This window comes from Betta splendens, chromosome 12, assembly GCF_900634795.4.
Source record: "Betta splendens chromosome 12, fBetSpl5.4, whole genome shotgun sequence".
Lineage (NCBI taxonomy): Eukaryota > Metazoa > Chordata > Actinopteri > Anabantiformes > Osphronemidae > Betta > Betta splendens.
In genome coordinates this window covers 12,861,612-12,882,976 of record NC_040892.2, presented here as the reverse complement: position 1 = coordinate 12,882,976, position 21,365 = coordinate 12,861,612, and the positions used below count along the sequence as shown (strand labels likewise).

Sequence of the window (21,365 nt, the reverse complement as noted above, 5' to 3'; positions counted from 1 at the left end):
ATAATCACGGCAGCTCTAAAACAACATACAGTAAATAGTGAGAACCAAAAAAAGTTTTCCCACCAAACTGAAGGGTCTACGTTCTATTTTTCAACTCCACCCGTCTGTGACCTGGAGTCATGTAGAGCCTCAGAGAGATGAGTGATGAAATCAGAAGGGGTGCGATTCAGCAGTTGGAGTGTTCTGCCTAATGTGCCACACACAAGGCACTTAAACTCCCACTGCTTTGAATAAAAACACATTTGGAATGGCGCTCATCAATCACAGGACACACACAGGAGCTGTCATAACCATAGGGTGCACCATGTGTCTGTGTACACTGCTCAAAGGAATTTGGACGAGGAAGGAGGAAGTGTCTTTCTCCACTACAACAGCTTGAACGCCGCATTTTAATCTTGTCTTGCGTGTGTGAAGCCAGTGGACATCTGTGAGTGCACCCCCACCAGTATCTGCAACAGGAGAACCCAGGCGTTCTCGCCTGTATCTAACTCAGGGAGAGTCAAAATGAAGCACTTTGCTGTATTTTCTCATTTTTTTCTAATTTGGGACGTCAGTAGCTCACCGGTGGAGACATGTGTAAAATCCAGGTCAGTGCTGTGCTCTGGTTCCTCCTCACAACATGTGGTTCACTGGAACCACCTTGACCTTCGCAAAGTTCTAAAAGCAGAAATATAAAATGATGACCAGTAAAAGCTCTGGGCATTTACTGGTCTACAGGCAGCGCTAGGTATTGAAGTGCATTTTAACATGTTACAGTTTCTCTCTTGACCTCTTACATCCAACACAAATGCCTTGAAAAGTTCCTGCACTGACCTAGATTCTTTTAAAGGTTGATATTAAAGGTTTACTTTTTCAACTGAACATTTGTAATTTCTGTTCATGAGGTTCAGAAGTCTGAGGGTTTGGTCACTTTTCCTTTACTGTTTCCCCATGTGAAGAAAAGTGTCTCGGTCTCAGATAATCTTTGTCCCCTCTTCTTTTTATATAATTCCCCGAGCCGAGGGTCCCCAGAGAGCGGGCCCCACTGAATATCAAAGAGCTATTTGACTTGGCCTTTGAAATGCTTAGCTGTAATGTCAGTGCAGGGATCTTCCAGAGAGGAGGGGAAATGTCACTGCTGATTCCTATCGGCAGAGAGCCCTCTTGGTGGCCGGTGGTCCCACCAACAGGACCTCTGCCCTTTCATTGCATTTTTAGAGCCTTTTACTCCATTCACATTCAACATACACATGAGAAAAGGCACCAAAACAAAAACTGTAACAATATTAGGTTGTTGCAAAGGTGAATGTCTTATCTTGGTTTATGTCCAGCAGAGCATTTTAAGGTAAATAGGAATAGTATGAGTTATCCATCCCTGACTAATATATAGTATAACTGAATGTCATCTGCATAGCAATGAAAAGGTTGTGTTTGTTTAGTGAAGTGTTTCAGAGGAGACCTGTATAGACTGAACAGCATTGGACCAAGCACAGAACCTTGCTGAACTCCAAAGCTGATCCCTGTGCCTAAAATATCCAATAAACACGATTTAAACCATCCAAGTGCTGCTTTAATCCAGTCTGTGCAATAGAATGTGGTAATTTATTGCATAGTGTCACATGCAGCACTAAGGTCTAACAAGACGAGGAAAGAAACTAGACCATTATTCTGAAGTTAACAGAGATCATTAGTGACTGTAACCAGAGCTGTGATATGATGGATCCGGACTGAAAATATTCATGCAGACTATTCTTATGCAGGTGGTTGCGCAAAGATTTTTTTCAAGATTTTTGGAAATAAAGAGTAGATTTAGTATGAACCTATATTTACTTTAGTGATCTCAATATGATTATAGTATAGGTAAACAGCAGTGTACTGTAGGCAGGACAGAGGTCCTACCAGCAAATCTAAAGATGAGCACATTCATTTATGTAATTTCCTGGAAGAGTCTGATGAATTTAATCTCTAATGGCTACAATTTAATTAATAAAGAAAGTCATTACTGCTGGGATTTAAATGGGTGTTGGGCATAACACAACTATGACTCTTAGTCAGTTTGGCTGAACAGAAACATGGGTTTGCTTCTTATAGGATCCATGATGTTAGATTCTCTTTGAGAAACAAACTTTGTGATTTTGACACGTTAGAGTAGGTTCAGACCTCTTTATTATCTAGAGTCTGGTTTATCATATGTTGTCTTTACTGCGTTAGTGCTGGATGCATCATGAGGTCCAGTGTTCAGTCCAACCGTGGATGCAGCTGATGCAGGTGTTTGGTATCGGCCTTTAACTCATTAATAATTCAGGCCGATTCTCAGCATGGAAACTATTACCAGTGTCTGCTGTTTGCCACAACGTCAGGTCCCGAAGCTCACATGCAATTTGTTCAGAAATTACACAATTCAGATCCTGCTTTTTGATGGTCCACTTGTCTTTGAGTCCTGCCAACTGCAGTGTAGATCAGGTTGTCTCCACTGTGAGTAATAGGAGAAACTCTGGCTTCATGTAGAATCACCTAAAATTCCTTCAACAACTCAAATGACTGATTTGTGGAGGACAGATACCTGTTTGCGTGTCACACCCCCCTTAAAGCAGCACTGAACCCAGAGCAGTTCTTCTAGCCTCGGTCAGTGCTTTGCTGGGCTTCTTCTGTAGAATAGTCCAACTGGGAAACCAATGGTGTGAAACCAGCAGCAGGAAGCAAAGTGCTGCATCTAAAAACAGACTTGTGCGTGTTCTCATCGGCCTCAGGGATGAAAGCTGCACAAACCCATAAACAGAACTGTCTGTCACATCAAGGCCCATTTCATTCTAATAACAGACTCTAAGTTTAATGTCGGAACTTCGGTGGAGACTTGGGAAATGTTGGTAGTTAAGCCCCAAAAAAATCTATTATAAGGTTTAAATGGACCTTGTAGAGAGATCTGTTTGAAATGTGGACGTGGGTGATTCGTTGGGCTCATCTCATAACTGGGGTTTAAGTTACACTGAATTCCAGGTTCTTTGGTGCTTTAACTCCCAAATGGACCAGAGTGCGAAACCAGAATACTGACTGGACTGACTTCTGTAGAACCTAGTTTGTGTGTGTGTAATGTTTCTGACTGGACTCAGAGAATTCTAGAGATTCTAGAGAATCTGCCCGTTTAATGTTGTCTGGCTTTGTTACTGCTTCTCTGCTGTGGTTTCTGTGTGGATGCATGTTTCTGTGTTTCATGTGGTCGCTAGTGCTGTTCTGTTTGCTGTTGGTTGCTGGGGCAGTGGACTAAGAGCTGCAGACGGGAATAGGCTCCACAAACTCACCAGTGAAGCCGATAAATAACAGTAGTGTTAAACAGGAGAATACTGCTTAAGCTATGGGGGGGTGTCTGAGGATGGGTGATGAGACCTCTAAAGTGAAGTGAAGTCTTTTCTTCCTGTGGCCGTCAATCTTCATAACTCCTCCCCCTGAAATCTCTGTGATCAGACATCGTCATTCATTCATAACCATATTGGTTTCTTATTTGTGAGTTTTACTTTTTACATACATACATACTACATACATACTTTTTGTATGTATATATTATATTCTATTTTTATGTCTATATGTTAGATTTTTTTGAATGATCTGTTTTGAATGATCTGTTTTTAAATGGTAATTTCTTATCTTGCATGGAGCATCTGGGCCAAAAGTAATTTCCCCTCAGGGATCAATAAAGTATTTCTATTCTATTCTATATTTCCCTTGATAGTGTTTATACTTGGAAACACCTTGTTTTGTCAAGTTTTTGTTGGTGCAGTGATTCTCTTTTTCATTGGTCCCTTTATTACTTTCTTGTTTGTGTTTTTAGTTTTTAATATTCAATGAGAATAATTAAGCATTGGAATTCACCTTATTGATTATCTGGATTCTATTTTACTAACTTTGCATCAAAACTTGTTTGTTAGTTATTAAAACATGTTTAACTCTTAACATGATTCAGATTTTGAAATTAGTTTGGAAAATCTATGTTTCTTCCTGGATTTATGGAAAATCATACAAGGAGCTGAGTCCTATTGAAGAATAATACAGAATCATTTTTCAAATATATCAAATTAGGTCTCACACTTGTTCCAGCTACAAAGAGAAGACTCTTGTCTCTCTCTCTCTCTATCTCTGGTCTGATCAGGACTTCTGACAGTGCAACGGAACCTGTCTTCCTCTGCTGCAGACTTCATCTGGTCACCCAGCTGCTTTCTCTCATAATGCTTCGGTGCCTTTTGGTGCTCACAAGTAATTTCCTACAGATGACTAACACATTACAGCAAATTAAAATGCATTACCTCACACCCAATGAAGAGGTTTATTTACTCAACAGATGGTGGCCTGATCTTGGGGAAATATGAGACGTGCCTCTTTGGATTCTGTAGGCTCGTTCAGCTTCAGCAGCTTTGTAGTGTTGGGTCAGTTTGAATGGCTTTTCACAGTTCAAGGCTAGAAATGAGGCACTTAGTTTTTTTTTGAGTAACTGGAAAGTATTGCAGGGGATTTGTTGAGATAAGGGAAAAGTGTTTCCTGTTTTGCTTCTGTGAATGAGCTGCTTGTGCTTTCTGCTTGTCTTCAGCCAAACCAAATGTATCCTGACTTGAAACCTGGAGTTTGTCTGAGAGAATCCTGACAGTGGAAAAAGATAAAGGGCAGCTGCGTTCCATGTTAAAAGAAGGAATGGAAATAATGACCCCCGGTCAAGAGACTAACTTATCGTTTGCTCATTAGCCCCCAGGCTCCATCATTAGTCACATTGGAGTTGTGTGGAAGAGGGCACAAAGAGCCAGTCCTTAGAAAACTTCTTACATTGTCTATGGCTGATTAAAGCATTTTAGGCAAACCTTGTGCTTAATTTGAAAAACTTAATTTAATTACACTGACATCACACTCTGGCCCTCCAGCTCACACGAATAGAGGTCTGCTCAGTTACAATAATTAAAATCTACTGTTGATGTGCAGATAATATATGTAAACCTACATTACGGGTGAAATTAAAATGCTAGTTAGAATAAAATGGGCCTGTCTTAAATTATGAGAAATTAATTGTTGATACTGGTATAAAATATTTTATAAAGACAAGCCAGACAAAATAAGAGGTAGGATAATAAGAGAAGTTTATGTTTAGCATGAACAGGGCAGCTGAGGACTTTATCAAAAGCTGGTGAGCATTATCCCAAGTGATCCCTGGACACTGGTGGCTGATGTGGGGTCAGTACGAGTTTCATGAGTGTGGGCTGTGGATGAGTTGGCTGGGGGGTGGGGGGCAGCTCCCTTCTGGCTACTGCAGCTGCCTATTAGTGACCACACAGAAGCCCAGTAACCATCATTAAACTGGATGGTCTCCTGTGAGAACGCGTATGTCGGTCCAGAAGGGATTTGATGTTGGTCTGAACATTGTTCCAGCTGCAGCCTCCTGCCAATTAAGGTAAGATTGAAACTTACACCGGGTTGGATCTGCAGGCAGGAGAACAAGGTGGATGCTGGTATGTGAGTGGAAACAGCTGATGGTTGTGTAAGCGCTAAGTGGAAAAAACACTTTGAAACCTGCAGGAGCATGTCTGACTTAGAGATTTTTGATTGTGTGTGTGTGTGTGTGTGTGTGTGTGTGTGTGTGTGTGTGTGTGTGTGTGTGTGTGTGTGTGTGTGTGTGTGTGTTAGCCGGGTGCAGCTCGGACTGACGACTAAGGTTATTCTCGGCACCGTGTCCTCATTATAACATTCCCCAAATGTCCTCCATAAAATGCCCTTGGCTTCATGTTTAGGGGTCTAATTAGGGTTTGCGTGTGAATTTAATTAGGCAATTATAGATTTTAGAGGTAAAGTACAGTATGTGTACTAACTGAACAAGATCCGGAGACTGAGTAACCAGTCTGGAGACGATGACCTTTGACCCAGTGAAATGTGTCCCCAGCTCTTGGCTCAGATGTTTATGTTTGAGACGTTTGGCAGTGACATTAACTGTGTGGACCTCCTCTGGCTCCGCAGGGGTCCACGTTTGGCCACACCGTCCACACCACCCCAAAGACTGCCTGAGCCTGAAACCACAAAACATGAGCTATTAAAACAATATTAGTAATAAAATAATTAACTTGGTCACTCAAATTGTGAACAAGGTCACATGGCTCAATCCAAAGTCTCTGGCTGTTCATGGCATAGTACTGTTAGTACTGTCTTCAGCCTTATCTACCTCCTGTATCCTTCCTGTCGATTTACCCGTGGGTGGGTTGTTCCCCCTAACTTTGAAGTGTGACACTGAGGCCACCTGAGCCTCAGTGTAAATGACTGTGAAATCACCTGGGTAGTGTTGAAAGAACTGCATGGAGACATTAATAACCTTCCTAACTCCACATTCGGGTCTCTGTTCGGCTTCTGCTTTTATTTTGAAGGATTTACTTTTTCAGAACATGTTACTGGACCAATTTATGCCATATTCCAAAACATCCAAAAGTTCCAAATGATTGCTTCACCTCCGTTCCATCTTAGCATTAGCCACATTAGCTTCCTGCCTTTTATAAATATTTCAGGTGGATTTCTTTTAAAATATAAAATGTTTTTTAAATTTAGAAATGTTGTCTTTTTCCATACAACTGTTTCATTTTTAACAGTCAAACAAAAAATCCAATGTTCTTGTACAGCCTTTGATGTGTTATTATGTATTTAAAATGGTTAGGCAGATTTCCAAGAAGATACTTGAGGTCCAGGATGAGGTTGGTTCTGTCAGTGCTGTTTCCTTTTGAAGAGAGCGGTGGCCTCATGATGATAAACACCATCATCCATGAACCACTTGTCTTTTCTGTCCAGATGTGAACTATAATGACTTTAAATGAGTATCTGGACCAGATCTGATAAGCAAATGAAACTAATTCTAAAATATTGCTCTGTGACATAATGTTTGTTGTTGGTGTCTTATTAAATATAAATTTATGGGTTCTTGCAGGGATGTTTAGATGTTTATCATTTACTTATGAATATGAGGGAGTTTTTATTTGTATGAAGCTTCTGCTTTGAGCTCTTTTCTTTCTCCTAACAGAATTTTTAGAAGGTGCACAAAGGTTTGCTGTGGGCTGTAAAACACAATCAGGCGTCGTCAATGTTGCTATTTCATTTCCATATTTAATTAGGTGAATGGAGGCCTTGCCATTATTAAAACAGGGAGACAGAATGTTGCCAGCAATACGGGACTTTTTAATTACAACTCTACATCCTGCTTGCTGACGTCTAGGGAACCAGTTAATTAAAACCCTCATTATTTTACTTTCAATTAACCCCCCACTTTTGTTGCTTGCACCATATGGCAAGGTTCTGTGGTCAAATCCACTTAATTGAACTAATTAAGATGATCAGATTAATTATTCAACATACTGTGATTGAATGAAATCACTACTCCACCGCCCTTTTTCTACAACCTTCCATCTCACAGACGCAGCTCATATCCCAGTTATACATAAAAATAAGAGCTTTAAAAAGGCAAACAGCTACTATCGCGTACATACTGTACGCGATAGTAACCAAATGCTATTTAGGTTTGTTTTCATTAAAGGTTTATCAGAGTTTAGGGTTTTTTGTTAAGGGCTTAAATATTTAGCGACAAGTAGTAGGAAACAGTTTTTATTACAAAAAAAAGCAGGAAAACAAGATAACTGGAATCATCTTAACACAGGTTGACAAGTTGATTATACTGGAAAAAAAGTTCCTTCTGGACCATAACTGCGTCATGCTTAATGCCTTGAATAGATCCATCACTCATCACTGTGCAATTTCTGCAGCTTTATTTAGCAGATGTGCAAATACACACATCTGCTCAAAGTCAAAAACACTCTGCAGCTCTGTCTGGGGGGTTTCGTGTGGGCGGCTTGGGTCGCATCACCGGCCATCCTGGACCTGAAGGTGTGTGGGCTCCCTGGCTGCTAGGTTTCTTTCCTCCACTCGCTGGTCTGGGTGCAGCGGCCGGGTTCATCTCATCACCCACGGCTTTCACAAGTGGCATTGTTCACCAAAAAGGTGAGACAGACATTTGAGCATGCTCCAAGATCTGTCTCACCCGTCCACCCATTCCATCCATTTTCTACCGCTTAGTCCCAGGGGTGTTGGAGCCTGTCACCAGTCCATCGCAGGGCTCTGTCTCACCCCTTTGGTAAAAAATGTTATGTTACAGCTTTACCTACCTTGTAGTGGGACACACAACACCAGAATCTATAAACAGGCTCCTTAATCTTAGCCATAGGTACTGCTTGCATAACAAAGTATTAAGTGATTACATGTAATAATATATCCATAGGTGTATTTATGTATGGGCTTCACTTGTGTCAATGTGTTTATACCTAGAGATGCCTCGAAATATGATTCTGCAGAAAAGGCTGAACAACCGTTCTATATGTGAAACTTGCAAAATCTATGTTGGTTATTAAACCCCTGAAGATTAATTAAATTGCATTATATCATTATCTATAGTCTGTGTACATTGTCTGATAATTAAACGTCACAACAGCAACTTCAGTTTAATTATTAATTACAATTTTTAATTAAGTGTTTGGTCCCAGTGTCAAGTAATCTGACACCAGAACACGGCACCTATGGAGAACCGTGTTTTTATAAATTGCTTATAAACTCACCTTTTGTCAGTGGAGTAACATTAGTTATATCTAATGTTTCAATTAATAATTAAATCAGCTTATGGACCAATAATACAAACAAAACTCAATCCCAATTAAATCTAGACCCAAAGGTACTGCATTATGGAAAGGACTAAACAGTGGCCTTGGAACAGTCCCCATGTGCTTGAACAGTTTACAGTATGTTAGACTCATGTTCAGACCTTATTTTACAAGAATCGTCTTTGAGTATGTAAAGAAACCATCATATGTAAAGTTGTATTTTAACTTACTTCATTGATAAATCTTCATCTTAATTTAGTATTCTCTTAAACCCACTGGATTTTTATTCAAGGGTCAATACTTAAAGTTATTGGTCAGACACACCAGCCTGACAAACAAAAGACAAAAATAAAAGCCTTCAGTTCAGACGGGTTCTGTGGTTTGGTATTGTGACTGTTCAACCAGGCCTGCTCACAGTTTCATCAGTGTAAAGGGGGGTACCCACTGAGTTCTCTGGACCTTTATTTTGAAGAGTCACTGCTACTCGTGGGCCTGCACTGCCCAATGAACTTTCCTTCAGCCTTTAATTTTGCTCAGTGAAAAGCCACAGAAAACACTGACCCTACAAATTAACATTGTTGCAGGTTCAATGGCAAATGGAAATAGAAAAACTGAAAAAGACACAGACAAAACAATGATTCCAACCAGAGACTTTCAAACAGGCAAGATATGTCCCGTCACATGTTGTAACTCAAACAAAAATGCAACAATGTCTCTATGATTGGAACCAACACATGGTGCTTTGTACTTTGCTTCCATCAGGCAGAAAACAACCTCACCGGAAGAAGCTGCCTCCCTTTTAATTAGACCAGCTCACCAGATTAGGCCTCATTAGGCAGCAGTACTGGAGAGCGCCTAAAGTCCACGCAGGCCTCCAGCGCATCCCACTTTAATTGCGTCTGTAATGGCTGTGATTCAGGCCTTTGAAATCTCATTCCTGTGGGGAATCAGCCATGTTTGTCTGAGAACTGCAAACCATTCTTAGTTTGAAGGAGCTGAGATGTTTTGCACTTCTGCAGTAGCTTTAGCCAAATAGTCATGACTGCATGTAAGGACAGTAGAGTGGTTTTATACTTAAAGAAATGATCAGTTTTTAATTTCAATGGAAGATTTATTTTAGCAGCATTTTAATAAATGAAAAGTATTTGATTCTCTGACAAGCAAGATGTCTGGGTCCCAGGTGTTTTAGGAGCTCGCTGTGACTATTGTGGAGTCACCTTCATCACACAGATCAACTTAACTAAGGATCAGTTTTCAATCACAATAAGTACTTGCTCAAGGGAACAAATTAAACCCACCATACTAATTTAGTCCATATTAATTAATTTATCATCATTCATCAAATTATTTATCAAAAATAAAATAACTAAATAACTTGCTGTGAGATAGGTTAATTGAGTAAATAAGAGCAACATCAAACCGACAGTACAGTATGAAACCTAAACCTCGAAGGTGCTGTAGTAGTGGTGAAATAAAAGTGATGTGAAAAGTGCTAAAGATGGAAAAGTTCTTAACAGTAAAAATAACAGTTCACCCCAAAAAATTCCAACAATGGTACAAGCTACAGTCTAAAAATGTATAAAACATAAACTGTGTTCTTCACATGTTAAACAGCAACTTTTTGTTTAACTGTCAAAATAAATTTGTGGGATTGAGTTTTTTCAAAGAAGCCAAAAGTGCCCAGAGCCTCAGTGATCTTTGTAGAGTCCAGACTTTAAGTCACTGTCTGAGAACAGTGATTCACTTTCCTCATGAATAGCTGAGCTTCCAGGACAAGTTGTCAGGTTCTTGCTGGTTTCCTGTGTTGTGTTTATTTCTATTCGCCTGTTGTATTGTGTCGCTATGCTTCATCTGTTTGCCCTGCAATGAGGCCAATATGAACAACATACTGTACATGGAGAAGGTAAGATGAAGAAAAGGTAGAGGAAAAAATAAGAGATCAGCAAGAAGCCAGGACCAGAACCAAGACCAGGACCAAAACCAGAACCAGGACCAGAACCAGGACCAGGCTGTAAAGCCAGTTCAGTACAGGGACCAAACTGTGTTCCAATACACAGTGGGAGAAGTATCAGTTAGAAACAGCTCACACACAATTAACACATCAGATGAAAATTAATTTTTATTATCAGAATTTGATCATTTTGGTCCAATATAACAGCCACATGTCATGATCTGCCATAAAAGATGGAGTATGGATGGATGGAGGATGGAGTCTATGACTGACCTTTGGACGGACTCAGATCCAGAGAGTATGAAACCACAGAGTTGGGGAAAACTTTAATAAATAAAAAGTTTACACTAACTAAAACAGAGAAAACCTGGACTACAATAATAAAAAAAAAAAACTTAACACTGATGCTGTGGCTAGAAGGGAGAGGGCTAGTAGCTGTGGAGCATCACACAGGGCTGTTTGATGCTTATGTGTCTCCAAGCGTCACAGTATTCAGTCACCAAAGGCTGATTAAAGGACAAATAGCAGAGTGGAAATAGTTTCATACAAAAGTGCTGAATGATCAGCCTGTAAATCTGACCATTGTTTCCAATTCAGTCGCTGTCATGCACTTTGATAATATTTTCAAGGAGTTTCTCACCAATGCTTTTAGAGTTTGTTTAACAAAATAAATGAAATCATACAGAAGTGAAGCCTTGTTACAGTTTACTACCACACCTGGTCTGTAGGTGGCACAATGATTAAAACCCAATGTTTAAGAAAGGTTTAGGGCAACAATGGCTCAAGAGGTAGAGCTGCCGCTCACCAATCACAGGATCCGTGGTTCGATTCCTGGCTCCTGGGCCATCTGCAAAGTGTCCTTGAGCAAGGCACTGAGCCCCAAACTGCCCCTCAATGTATGAGTGTGTACGGGTGAATGCGAATGCAGCGTTGAAGCGCTTTGAGGGCCGCTAAGCGTGACACAAGTGCAGGACCAGTTACCATTTATTAATTTTGATGCTGGAAACAACAGGAACTTACTCACTGAGCATAATGTCCAACTTTAACTTTAAGGGCTGGAATCCAGAAGACAGAAGGGTTTTTTTTGAGTATTGAGCAACAGTTACAGGAGTGAATTGGGCAGAATCTTGTCTTATTTGATCCAGTTCTCATTAGAAGATCCACGAGGGCAAGGCACACATTGGACTCTCCGTTCTCCTCCTCAGCACACCTGTGAGGACAACAATACAACAATACGATGATCAGAACAATATTCTGACGTCCACGTCAACGGGACCTCGGCTGCTCTTTGGCTGCTTTCATGAGCGGTTTTGTTGGACGGTCAAACATTTTTTAGTTTCTTAGTGAAATGCTGCACCCCCCGTTTCCCGCGGCCCCTCACCTTCTGATCCGACATCACGGCGCTGGCCTGCATTGGAGCCGGGTGTCCGCTGAGCAGGACGGCTCCTGGCCGGTCATGCTCACAGAAGATCGTCCCGTTGATATAGTGAAAGCGATCGCCTGGGACCAGGCGGTTCCTGCAGGTCGCACAAGTGAAACACTAGGAAGAAATACAGACTTTCTGGTAAACGCCGGTGCCACATTAGGATGGAAAAGATGAGATGATGTCATTGTTCCTCCCACTCACTTTAAGGTGGTAGACGTTGCCTTGGGCTCGCATCACCATCTCACTTGCGGGTATGGATTGACCGCAGGCACTACAGGCTCCACTGTGTCCAAACAGCCTGTGCATAAAACCAACCATCAACACACTGGAACCGATGCTTCATCAAAGATGATGCACGAGGTGGAACACATGAGGCTCAGCTGTCAGTCAGCACAGCTGGTTTCACGGAAGCCTCGGGTCTGTAAAGTCTGGTTACTACTGTATGTAGCATGACGGTTTCATGTGCTCAGCATTTAATAAAGGTCAACATTGATTGTAAAGGTACTGTATCTGACTTCAAAGGGTACAGTACGTGTCCTGCTGCTCATTTCCTCCCATTCCTTCCATGGCTCACTAGCTGGATCTTAATGGCAGTGGCCTAATTAGAATGGACACTTGTTCCTGTCATATTAAGACATAAGGTCACACAGAGCTTGACCTTTAATTATGAAAATCAGTTCATCTTTGCACTGAAGTGGTCATCTGTACAATTGTATTATTTGTTTACAGTTTTATTATTAATAATAGTATGATTATTCTGTTACTTATTTCTCTGCTGTACTGCAGTAATTTTTCCCACTGTGGGCCGATTACAGTTTTTATTGATCGCTCTGACGCAGCCCTCTACTGAAACTCCACATTGTCTAAACACACCGGCCTGAACAGCTGCTCCGGTGGCAAAATGACATCTTTTGTTTGCAAAAGGCTCTGTGTCAAAACATTTGAAGCAAACGCTAATTTTGCCTTCAACCAAATACATGAACACGTCCAATCGGTCATATCACAGTGGACAGAAAAATACAAACCACTGATCTGTGAATCAGTGTCAAATTTACCTTTTTGCAAAGAATTGGATCCGGATAAATGACATTCATTTTTCAAACTGTGTCTAAAAAATATTGTTAATGTTACAGAAAATATAGTAAACCAAAATACAATGAAATCATTTGATCATTGGAGGATGAGACACGGGCACTATTGATACCAAGTCTCTGCTTTAGACCTCCCCCATCCATGCTGGCAGAGAACAACACAATCAACACAACTGCATCACAATCCATCGATGATGTATCGGGTCAAAACCCTGGACAGGTTGCCTCCATTGTCCCTTTTCCAGCTGCACCATTGGCCCGGTGCAGGATGGGGCTGGAAGCTAAAGGGCCTCAGCTTATTATGGGGAAGAGCCAGCTCTGAGTCAAGCATTTTAAACCCAGTGTGAGATTTTTTTCAAGCTTCAGCTCCAGTATCAACGTTCCCTGATGAGGAGGCAAAGGTCGCCTACGTGCTGTGACTGCTGTCAGGGAAGGAAAGGCCTTGTAATGGGGAACAGCTGCCTGGAGAGAATTTGTGAAGAAATCTTAAGATTCAGACCATGCTTATTTTATTCTCACTCTCCTAAGGTTCAGGCACACTTATTGACTATGTAATCAAATTGGAAATCTAGCTCATGGAACAGATCTGCACTCTATGATCATTTCTACTGTGGATTAAATGACATAATTAGAGACACTTTGGCTACGCAGCCTCCACCAACCTGGAGCCTTGAGAGCCTGTGCAGCCACACGGGTCAAAGGTTCAGGCGCTCAGTAGGCGGCGCGAGGGCCCTAATGAGCCGCAGTCTGGACCATTACAAAGCCTCCCGTTCCCTCATCTCCGCCACCCTCGGCTCAGCTCATCAGTTCACTTCACAGATACTCGTGTCAGAAGTGTTGTCAATTTCATTACTCATCCCCTGGCCAAGAAACTCAAGATGCCTTTGGGGCCGTCACCAATTTCTGAATTTTATCCATTTTACCACCAGACCTGTATAAGATTCTATTAAATCATCCAGAGAAGCTCACGTTCCATGTCCTGAATTCTCAGTAGTAGTAGTTGTAGTAGTAGTAGTACAGACTGAGTCCCCGCGTCGATTGGGTCACAGGTAGAGTGTTGGGATGGAGCTCTTTATGTCTTGCTCCATGTTTTTGCTCAGTCTCCTCTCATGTTGCTTCTCTTTTCATTCAGGGTGATTATTCCCCACGACCTGAAGCAGGATTTTAATAAGGCCCGGCCCACCTCCTTCCCTCCCACAGGCCTTAGGATTGCTCCATAAACTCACTCTGCCCAAGGGCAGGCTGTAAGAAGAGACTATAGAGAACTAGAGCAGCGAGTCTCTGGCTGCTCACATCATTAGTCCACATCTTCAGCAGGAGTCTGTTTATCCTTCATGGCCAAGACAGATAATGGGGTAAGGTCTTATTGACTATCGAGGCTGAAACCTATTGCCCTTTAGTTCAACAGCTTTTGAACTATTAAAGGGTGCTAAGATATGAATGCTAACCATTTGGTAAGAATGTGTGATGGCGATGAATGGAAGACTGCCTTCAACACACCCATTGAGCATCTGGTCATACCTTTGGTCTGACCAAAGCCAAAGCAGTCAATAGTCACTGATGTGCTCCCAGATACAGATGTTATATGTACACTGTTGTGTAGATACATCATCCTCACCCAGTCTGCTGTCAGAGCGGCTCTCCAGCACCACTTGCAGAATCAGTTTCAGCAAAAGCTGAAAGGTGCAAGTTGCATGTTTAAACCACAAGTAAAGGTCAAATATGTCAGAGACACTGGGACCGACCCTGAGTCCAGAAAACAACTCCAAAAACTTCCATTAAGATTTACAGCTCCATTGCTGAACCAATCCTACGTATTCAGTGGTTTATTCAAGTGAGGTACGACTTGTTAAGTCCAGGCCTAATACAGTTCATACTTTAAATAACGCAACACCTGTATGATAGTTTGAGGTTTTCAATGCACCCTAAAAATGCCAACATTCTCGCTCAAGCTCGCTCATAGCGGGCTGGTTCCTTCTCACTGACAATCACATCAGTGTTCAGCTTGTGTGTTTTTGCCGCTGCGCTGGCAAATTTAAAACATAAGATGGGACTTAAAAGAACTACTAAAAGAAAAGAGGTCAGCAGCACAGCAAACAAAGCTGGTGATCATTTTAACAGTCACTGTTAAAAAAAGATTTCACTTCCCATCTGGCAACACTGTGGTAGGGACCATGTTTCCAATCATGTCTATGTGAGGATGCTATATTTTAACTTATTTTATTAAATTAAGTTCTATTGCTGTGCAGCACTTCCTATAAATGAAATTGATGGATTGATTGTACAGAATCCAGTATTTTAGTGTTGGATCAAGCTGTTATTGCTGAACATTTAGATAACCACGAAAATAAATCCATTTCTGATGGAGAATTTTCCCTTGATACAATCATTTAATCCCTTACAAACAGCAGCGCTGGGCAGCATGTTGGCTCACACAAACTAACTTGTCTGATGGGAGATGTGACATGTGCATAGAGGAACTACCATCACTAATGCTACTTGCGATCGCTATGATGACGACAGTGACACATGGAGTGAAATTAATCATAAGGCCTTTGATAAAATCTTTTTTATAGCGTTTAGATAGTTCTGCAATTTAACAACAAAGCAGTGATACATGTAATATTAAGAGCAGAAGGCTGCGTTACCTGATGTAGTCGTTCTTGCAGAGGATCATCCCTCCCTTGCTGTAGCAGGTGCTGCTGTACTCGCCCAGCTGAGCGTGGCAGCACGAGCACTTCAGGCACCGCGTGTGCCAGTACTGCTCCATGGAGAAGAGCAGGAAGCGGTCCGCTATCCGACCTCCGCATCCGGCGCACAGCCGGCCGGCCGTCACGCCGCCGCCGCCGCCGCCCATCACAGCCACGGCGGGGGCGTCGCCTCTGCTGTTCACCATGCGCTGAAGGAGAGGAGAGGAGAGAGACGGACGTCAGCTCCAGCAACACGGAGCTGATCGCATACAGTACATCTTGTGCTGGCTTCAGTACCAGTAATATGAATTATTCAGCTGCTGCCATCATGACTTACAGCATGTGAGTGAACAGCCTGTGTCACCGCATCCACCTTATTCTGTAGCTACTGGTCACCTCGACCAGCAGGACACCGGCCTCGAGGGCCAGGTGAGCTGGTCACCACTATCTTTGACCCTTCAATCATCATGCTAGACGTCCCTACAGCTGTTCTGTGCTGTAGATTTCTTCTTTAACTCATATCATGCTTTAATATTCATGCCTTTTTGCACTGTTGGTGGTGTTTGCATTTGCTAATTTTCTTTATTTTAACCAATACCGTTGGAATGTATGGAAAATGGAAAACTAGTTTAATGCATGTAATTTGGTCAATCAGGAATCACCTGGTTAACAAGTAACAATTTTATAGTATAGTAATACTTTTCTTCAGGTATTTCCTAGTATTTATATTTATTATTATTTTATTATTCACATGATATAAATGTTCCATTTGCTTTAGAGGAGACAGTACCTTGTTCTACACAGGTCACTACATCCACAGGAGCTTTGTTTGAGTATCTGCTGCTCCGTAGAAATGAAATTACTGTAAATGTGTATTGATTTGATGTTTAGCTGATTCACTGACAACACATCAGCAGATAAATACACTGAACACTGACCAAATGCTGAAACATTGTGAGTTTGACCCAACAGGTATTTCCATGTAATGCATCTTCTTGCCAGTATATTTACCAGGGTTGTGCTAAAGAAGGCACTCTCTTCCTAAACGTGGCCTTTGGCAGCAGATCCAGTCACGGTGAGTGAATTCCTACTTACTGTGGTTCCCGAAGCTACGGACTCGGGAACGTGAAACCCGGTGGAACGACGCGTCCCCATGAGGCTCTTTGAAGCTCAACATTGAGTTTCCCCAAACACTGGCTGTTCTACGACCGGACGCAGACTCCTCCTGTTCTTTAGCTCAGCTGTACATTCCTTCGTCATCTCTCCTAGTTCTCAAAAAAACTAAATCTAAACTCGCAGAAAAACCCTTTCAAGACTTTGCGGCTGGACATTAAGCTGAGTTGTTGGTGGAAACAACCTCCCACAGTCCATGTGTCACTAAACAAACTTAACTCTCTTCCTCTCGTTTTTCCATTACATACAAAACCGAGCTGATTTCACGCACAGCTGAGAATAATATTGCTTTTGAATGCCAGAGTACAACCACTGCAGTGTGTGGTACTCAGCAAAAAGCCAGTCATATTCTGCCTCTTCACCCTCTTCCCTGATTCATAATTAGTGCCAACAACAACATGAATTAATTGCGGGGCTAGATTTCATTTTCCAGATGAGCAACAGCAGTTGTACAATTTATCCTCTGGAGTGTCTAATTTAAGCAAGGGCATGTTTTGCTTTATGACTTGCTTTCCCACAGGCCTATTAGAGCGCTGTGCAGAGAAGCAGCCTGTGCCCGCTATCCTCGTCCTCTAGCGCAGACACCTGGCTTTAATCAGCCGCGGGAACGACATGTTAGGAAACCACGGCTGCATTAAAACCACCGACGGCCTCGTCCAGCGGGAACAAGGCTCCGGGAGTGAAAGCTACAGCCTCACATTAAACAAATTAACGTTTCTTCTGTGATGAAATCTTAAATGTCCTTCTCTAGTTTAATAGTTTCTAATAAATGAGTTATTGTGTGTTGTTCCAATTGAAACTGAAACATTTGACAGTTTACTTTGATTCTCTAGTCGGGGCTGACGTCAGTTTTAGAGCATGGATTTCTATACATTCAAAGTGTCAGTTCTAATGTTAAACATGTTTTATTCCTATGAATGCAGCCTTGATGTTTTGTTTCACACCACACTGTATTTCCTGCCCTCATTCCTTTGGCTGCTGTATCACCCACCATGAAATCAATTAGCAAGCGAAGGCTTCCCCTCATGCACAAACCTGAGCTCTCCTTTCACCGTAAGGTTTGGTTTTGGTACATGAAGGTTAAAAATGACTAAAATGACGGAGAACAGCTTCCTATTAAAGCACTTCTAGATTAGATAAAATAGAAATCCTGCAGCAAACATTGCAGTTTGTCGCATGGAGTGAATCTAGTTTCATTTTGACTTCAGTCTAACCGAAGCAGGACAATCATCACAATCATTATTTCAGTAGCACCACTGTTTATTGCGGTTTACTTCATTCCACCCGTGACCAGCAGTGTTTTGTGTGGGTGTGATATTCCTGTGACAGCTACGGTGCATTTATGTATTTGGATGTACAGGACTGTCTGACTCCGACTTGCCTTCAGATCATTAGTAAAAGCCTCTATTCATCATCTGCCTGTGTGGCAATGGTTCATGTCCTGTAGTATAGTTCCAGTGTAAAATACTGAGCCAAATGTTACAGGATTATCATGGTTCAGATCAACGTGTCTCCTTCACTTAAAGCTTTGTATTACAGCCGCTAGTATTGTAGCTACAACATGTGGAGGAGGGGAACTAACTTAAGCAGAGGACCATGTTGACCAGGTCTCTGTCACGTGTCCTGCACAGCCGGCACTTGTTGGACCTGTTGAATCCGTAGCAGACTGGCCTCAGACCAGTGTGAATGTTCTACTAGACAATCAGGCATCAGTGACTTCAAGGCCATGCGTAACATCCAATTATGCTGAGTGACAGTGGTGTTGAAAACAACGTGTTTGTGCATCTGGAGCGTGAATGTGTGATCTGCTGCTTTGCTTTGTTTATCCCACTTTTTACATTAAAAAGTCAGCGTACAACCCAACAGTCAGTGCAGGTCACCTTTAGTTCTTTAGGGAAACCAAGGGGAAGATAAGAGGACGCATTTCACTGGATTGTGCCTCATTGGTGAAGCTTGTAATATTTTCTAAAAATCCACTTATTCAGTTTTTATGAAGATCTATGCATAAAACGCTAAAATCATTTTATGCACATTTTGGTGCTGAGATCAGAATAAATGGTTATTGCAATTTTGTTTGGCATATAGTATGATAAATTTTAATTCAACTTAAAAAAATATTTTAAAGTTCATACATCTTAGATAATAATTTATCATATATTATAAAACCATATGGATTGGTAATTAAGGAAACTACATATTTGTTTTCTTTCTTTTATACTTTGTTTTTTGTGTGTGTCATTTTCTATCCACCAAAGACTCTTCTTCAGGACGTCGCTCTTCTTAGCTAAAAACATTTTAAAACTTATGATGCATCAGTCTTAGACATTTATACCCAAAACTGGTTTCACATCACACCTGCTATAAATAGACTCATTAGATGGAGTGTCTCAGACAGAATGGTCACACTTCCTACCAAGGCAGGGATGTTTTTTCTGTGTCCCAGTTGCCTGATACTGGAACTCCTAATTTTTGGTGGGCATCATCTCTCCCCAAAATGAATACGTCAACCTACAGAGCTTTTTCAGGGCTGGTGTGCGTCAAAACAAACCTGGAAGATAAATCTTTTGTTCCCAACAACTTCTCTTAATCCAATAAACCATGTTGCATGATTTTCACCCAAGTACGAAGATGATCTGCTGACTCTGCTGTTCACCATAGCAGATGCTGATGATCCATCAACCTCAAAATCCACTATTGATGCTACAAACTGTAGCTGTAACAGTTCATTTTGTGAAGCAACCACTCTCTTATTAGATATTTCACATTATCTACAATAAAGTATGCGTTGCCTCTCAGGTGCTCTGATGGTTACAACCTTCTGTTATTCCAGTGAGACTCAGTTGTTGTCTTCTAACTAGTGCAACTTCTGTTAAATAGAGCTGAAGGTAAAGCACCTCCTGATCTGATCTGCTTTAAAGGAAACCTGCCTCAGACTTTACTGTTACTTCTACACAGCAGACACAAAATGTGTATTAATAAGCATGTAAGAATTGCATTTTTTCTGCTTGTCTTATTTGAAACAGATCACAAAATTAGCAAAACTGAAGATGCCCATAATCTGTTAGATAAGATAGTTAAGCAGGGGCTTATATACAGTATAAGAAAAACTCTACATGAATTAATACAGCATTTGACCAACTTCACACACACAAACTCTGTATCTGCGCTCTATTTACCAGCTGTGACCAAAGCTGGAAGAGCAAGCGTGAACACTGGCACCAAAGACTGAAAGACGCGGCGTTTCATTAAAGCGAGTCTGCTTTTAATTAGTAGCAAGGACACGAGTTCTGGGACAGAAGGGTTCCTGTGAAACCCGCTGCAGCTGCAGCCAAATCATAACGACGTCCCTTCGGCGCTGTAAACACGCGAAACGAAGAATTAACTACCCTATAATTAACAAGGAAGGTCGCGCAGCCCGCAGACGTTCACCGTATTTACCCAACTACCACCGACGCGGGACGTTTTATCAAAACGCACAATAGAGGTTTGTTGTTGTTGTGTGACATAACCGACAACGACACAACTGTTTCTGCAGTAAGTGACGCGCGGATGATCGCAGCATCGGCAGCTGTATTGGCATTAATCCGCTCACCTCAGTGCCGTGAACCTGGATGTGCCGGAGCCCCGTCTCCTCCGCCAGATGTTGCCGCGGGCGTTAAGTTCGCGGCCGCGTCCTCCACGTGGTGAGACCCCGACACGTGTAAAGCGACTCCTCGTCTCCGTTCCCATTCACCGAGCGCCGCCGCGGCTGCTGCTGCTGCAACGCAAACGGCTCGTTCCTCCAAGTTCGCGTGCAGCTGCTGTCATCGTTCCTGTAAGTAGACGGACTCCCGAGACGGAGAGCGGATCCTCGGTCATTTAAACGGATTGAAGTCGCCCCCGCCTTCTGACGTCATCGAAAGGCTGTAACCGCCTCCCCCCTTTAGAGTAACACATTGTTTGAGGATGATGGCACTAAGTTACAGATGTCCTCTGGGCGAAAGAACGGCAATCACCGGTAGTGGAGCAAATGACGGTGCAATTAAAACTAGAATTTAAAAATTAAAATAGCAAATATAAATATTGTCCTGTTCCAATAGCTTGTGATGTACAGTAGCCTAGTTTAATACGTGTAGTGTGATGCTGTTTTACAATGTGCAATGTACAACTCAACAATGGTTCACTAAGATTTTTAATAATTTACTAACTAATTAATAATAAACAGATTTAATTTTATTTTTGTTTTTTACTTGGTAGTGCTACTTCAAACACCATTTTCAAATGCAGCACACTTTGCAGTGAGAAAGCACTAAACAACTAGAATTCAAACATATTACTGCTGTTGCTCAGCATCAGCAAACAGAACATAACAATAAACATTCAAAATATTTACTAAAAACCCCAAACTGAGCCAACTGT

At 41.7% G+C, this 21,365-nt stretch overlaps 1 protein-coding gene across 1 annotated transcript; it reads right to left on the bottom strand.

Annotated features, from left to right (window-relative positions):
* Positions 1 to 10,737: 10,737 nt before the first annotated feature.
* On the bottom strand, positions 10,738 to 20,850 carry lmo4a (LIM domain only 4a). Its single transcript, XM_029169933.3, has 5 exons — positions 20,560 to 20,850; positions 15,753 to 16,003; positions 12,215 to 12,311; positions 11,969 to 12,127; positions 10,738 to 11,797 (listed from the first exon to the last, which is right to left on the bottom strand). Exons 2-5 carry the CDS (start codon positions 15,998 to 16,000, stop codon positions 11,789 to 11,791), a joined length of 513 nt encoding a protein of 170 aa, XP_029025766.1. The 5' UTR covers positions 16,001 to 16,003; positions 20,560 to 20,850; the 3' UTR covers positions 10,738 to 11,788.
* Positions 20,851 to 21,365: the final 515 nt, after the last annotated feature.

Excerpts from the sequence above, each read along its gene's own strand:
- lmo4a (XM_029169933.3), bottom strand. The coding sequence starts at position 16,000 with ATGGTGAACAGCAGAGGCGACGCCCCCGCCGTGGCTGTGATGGGCGGC. Across the intron at positions 12,312-15,752 it reads TGCAAGAACGACTACATCAG|GCTGTTTGGACACAGTGGAG; the intron begins GTAACGCAGCCT and ends TTTTATGCACAG. Across the intron at positions 12,128-12,214 it reads GCAACGTCTACCACCTTAAA|TGTTTCACTTGTGCGACCTG; the intron begins GTGAGTGGGAGG and ends ATTTCTTCCTAG.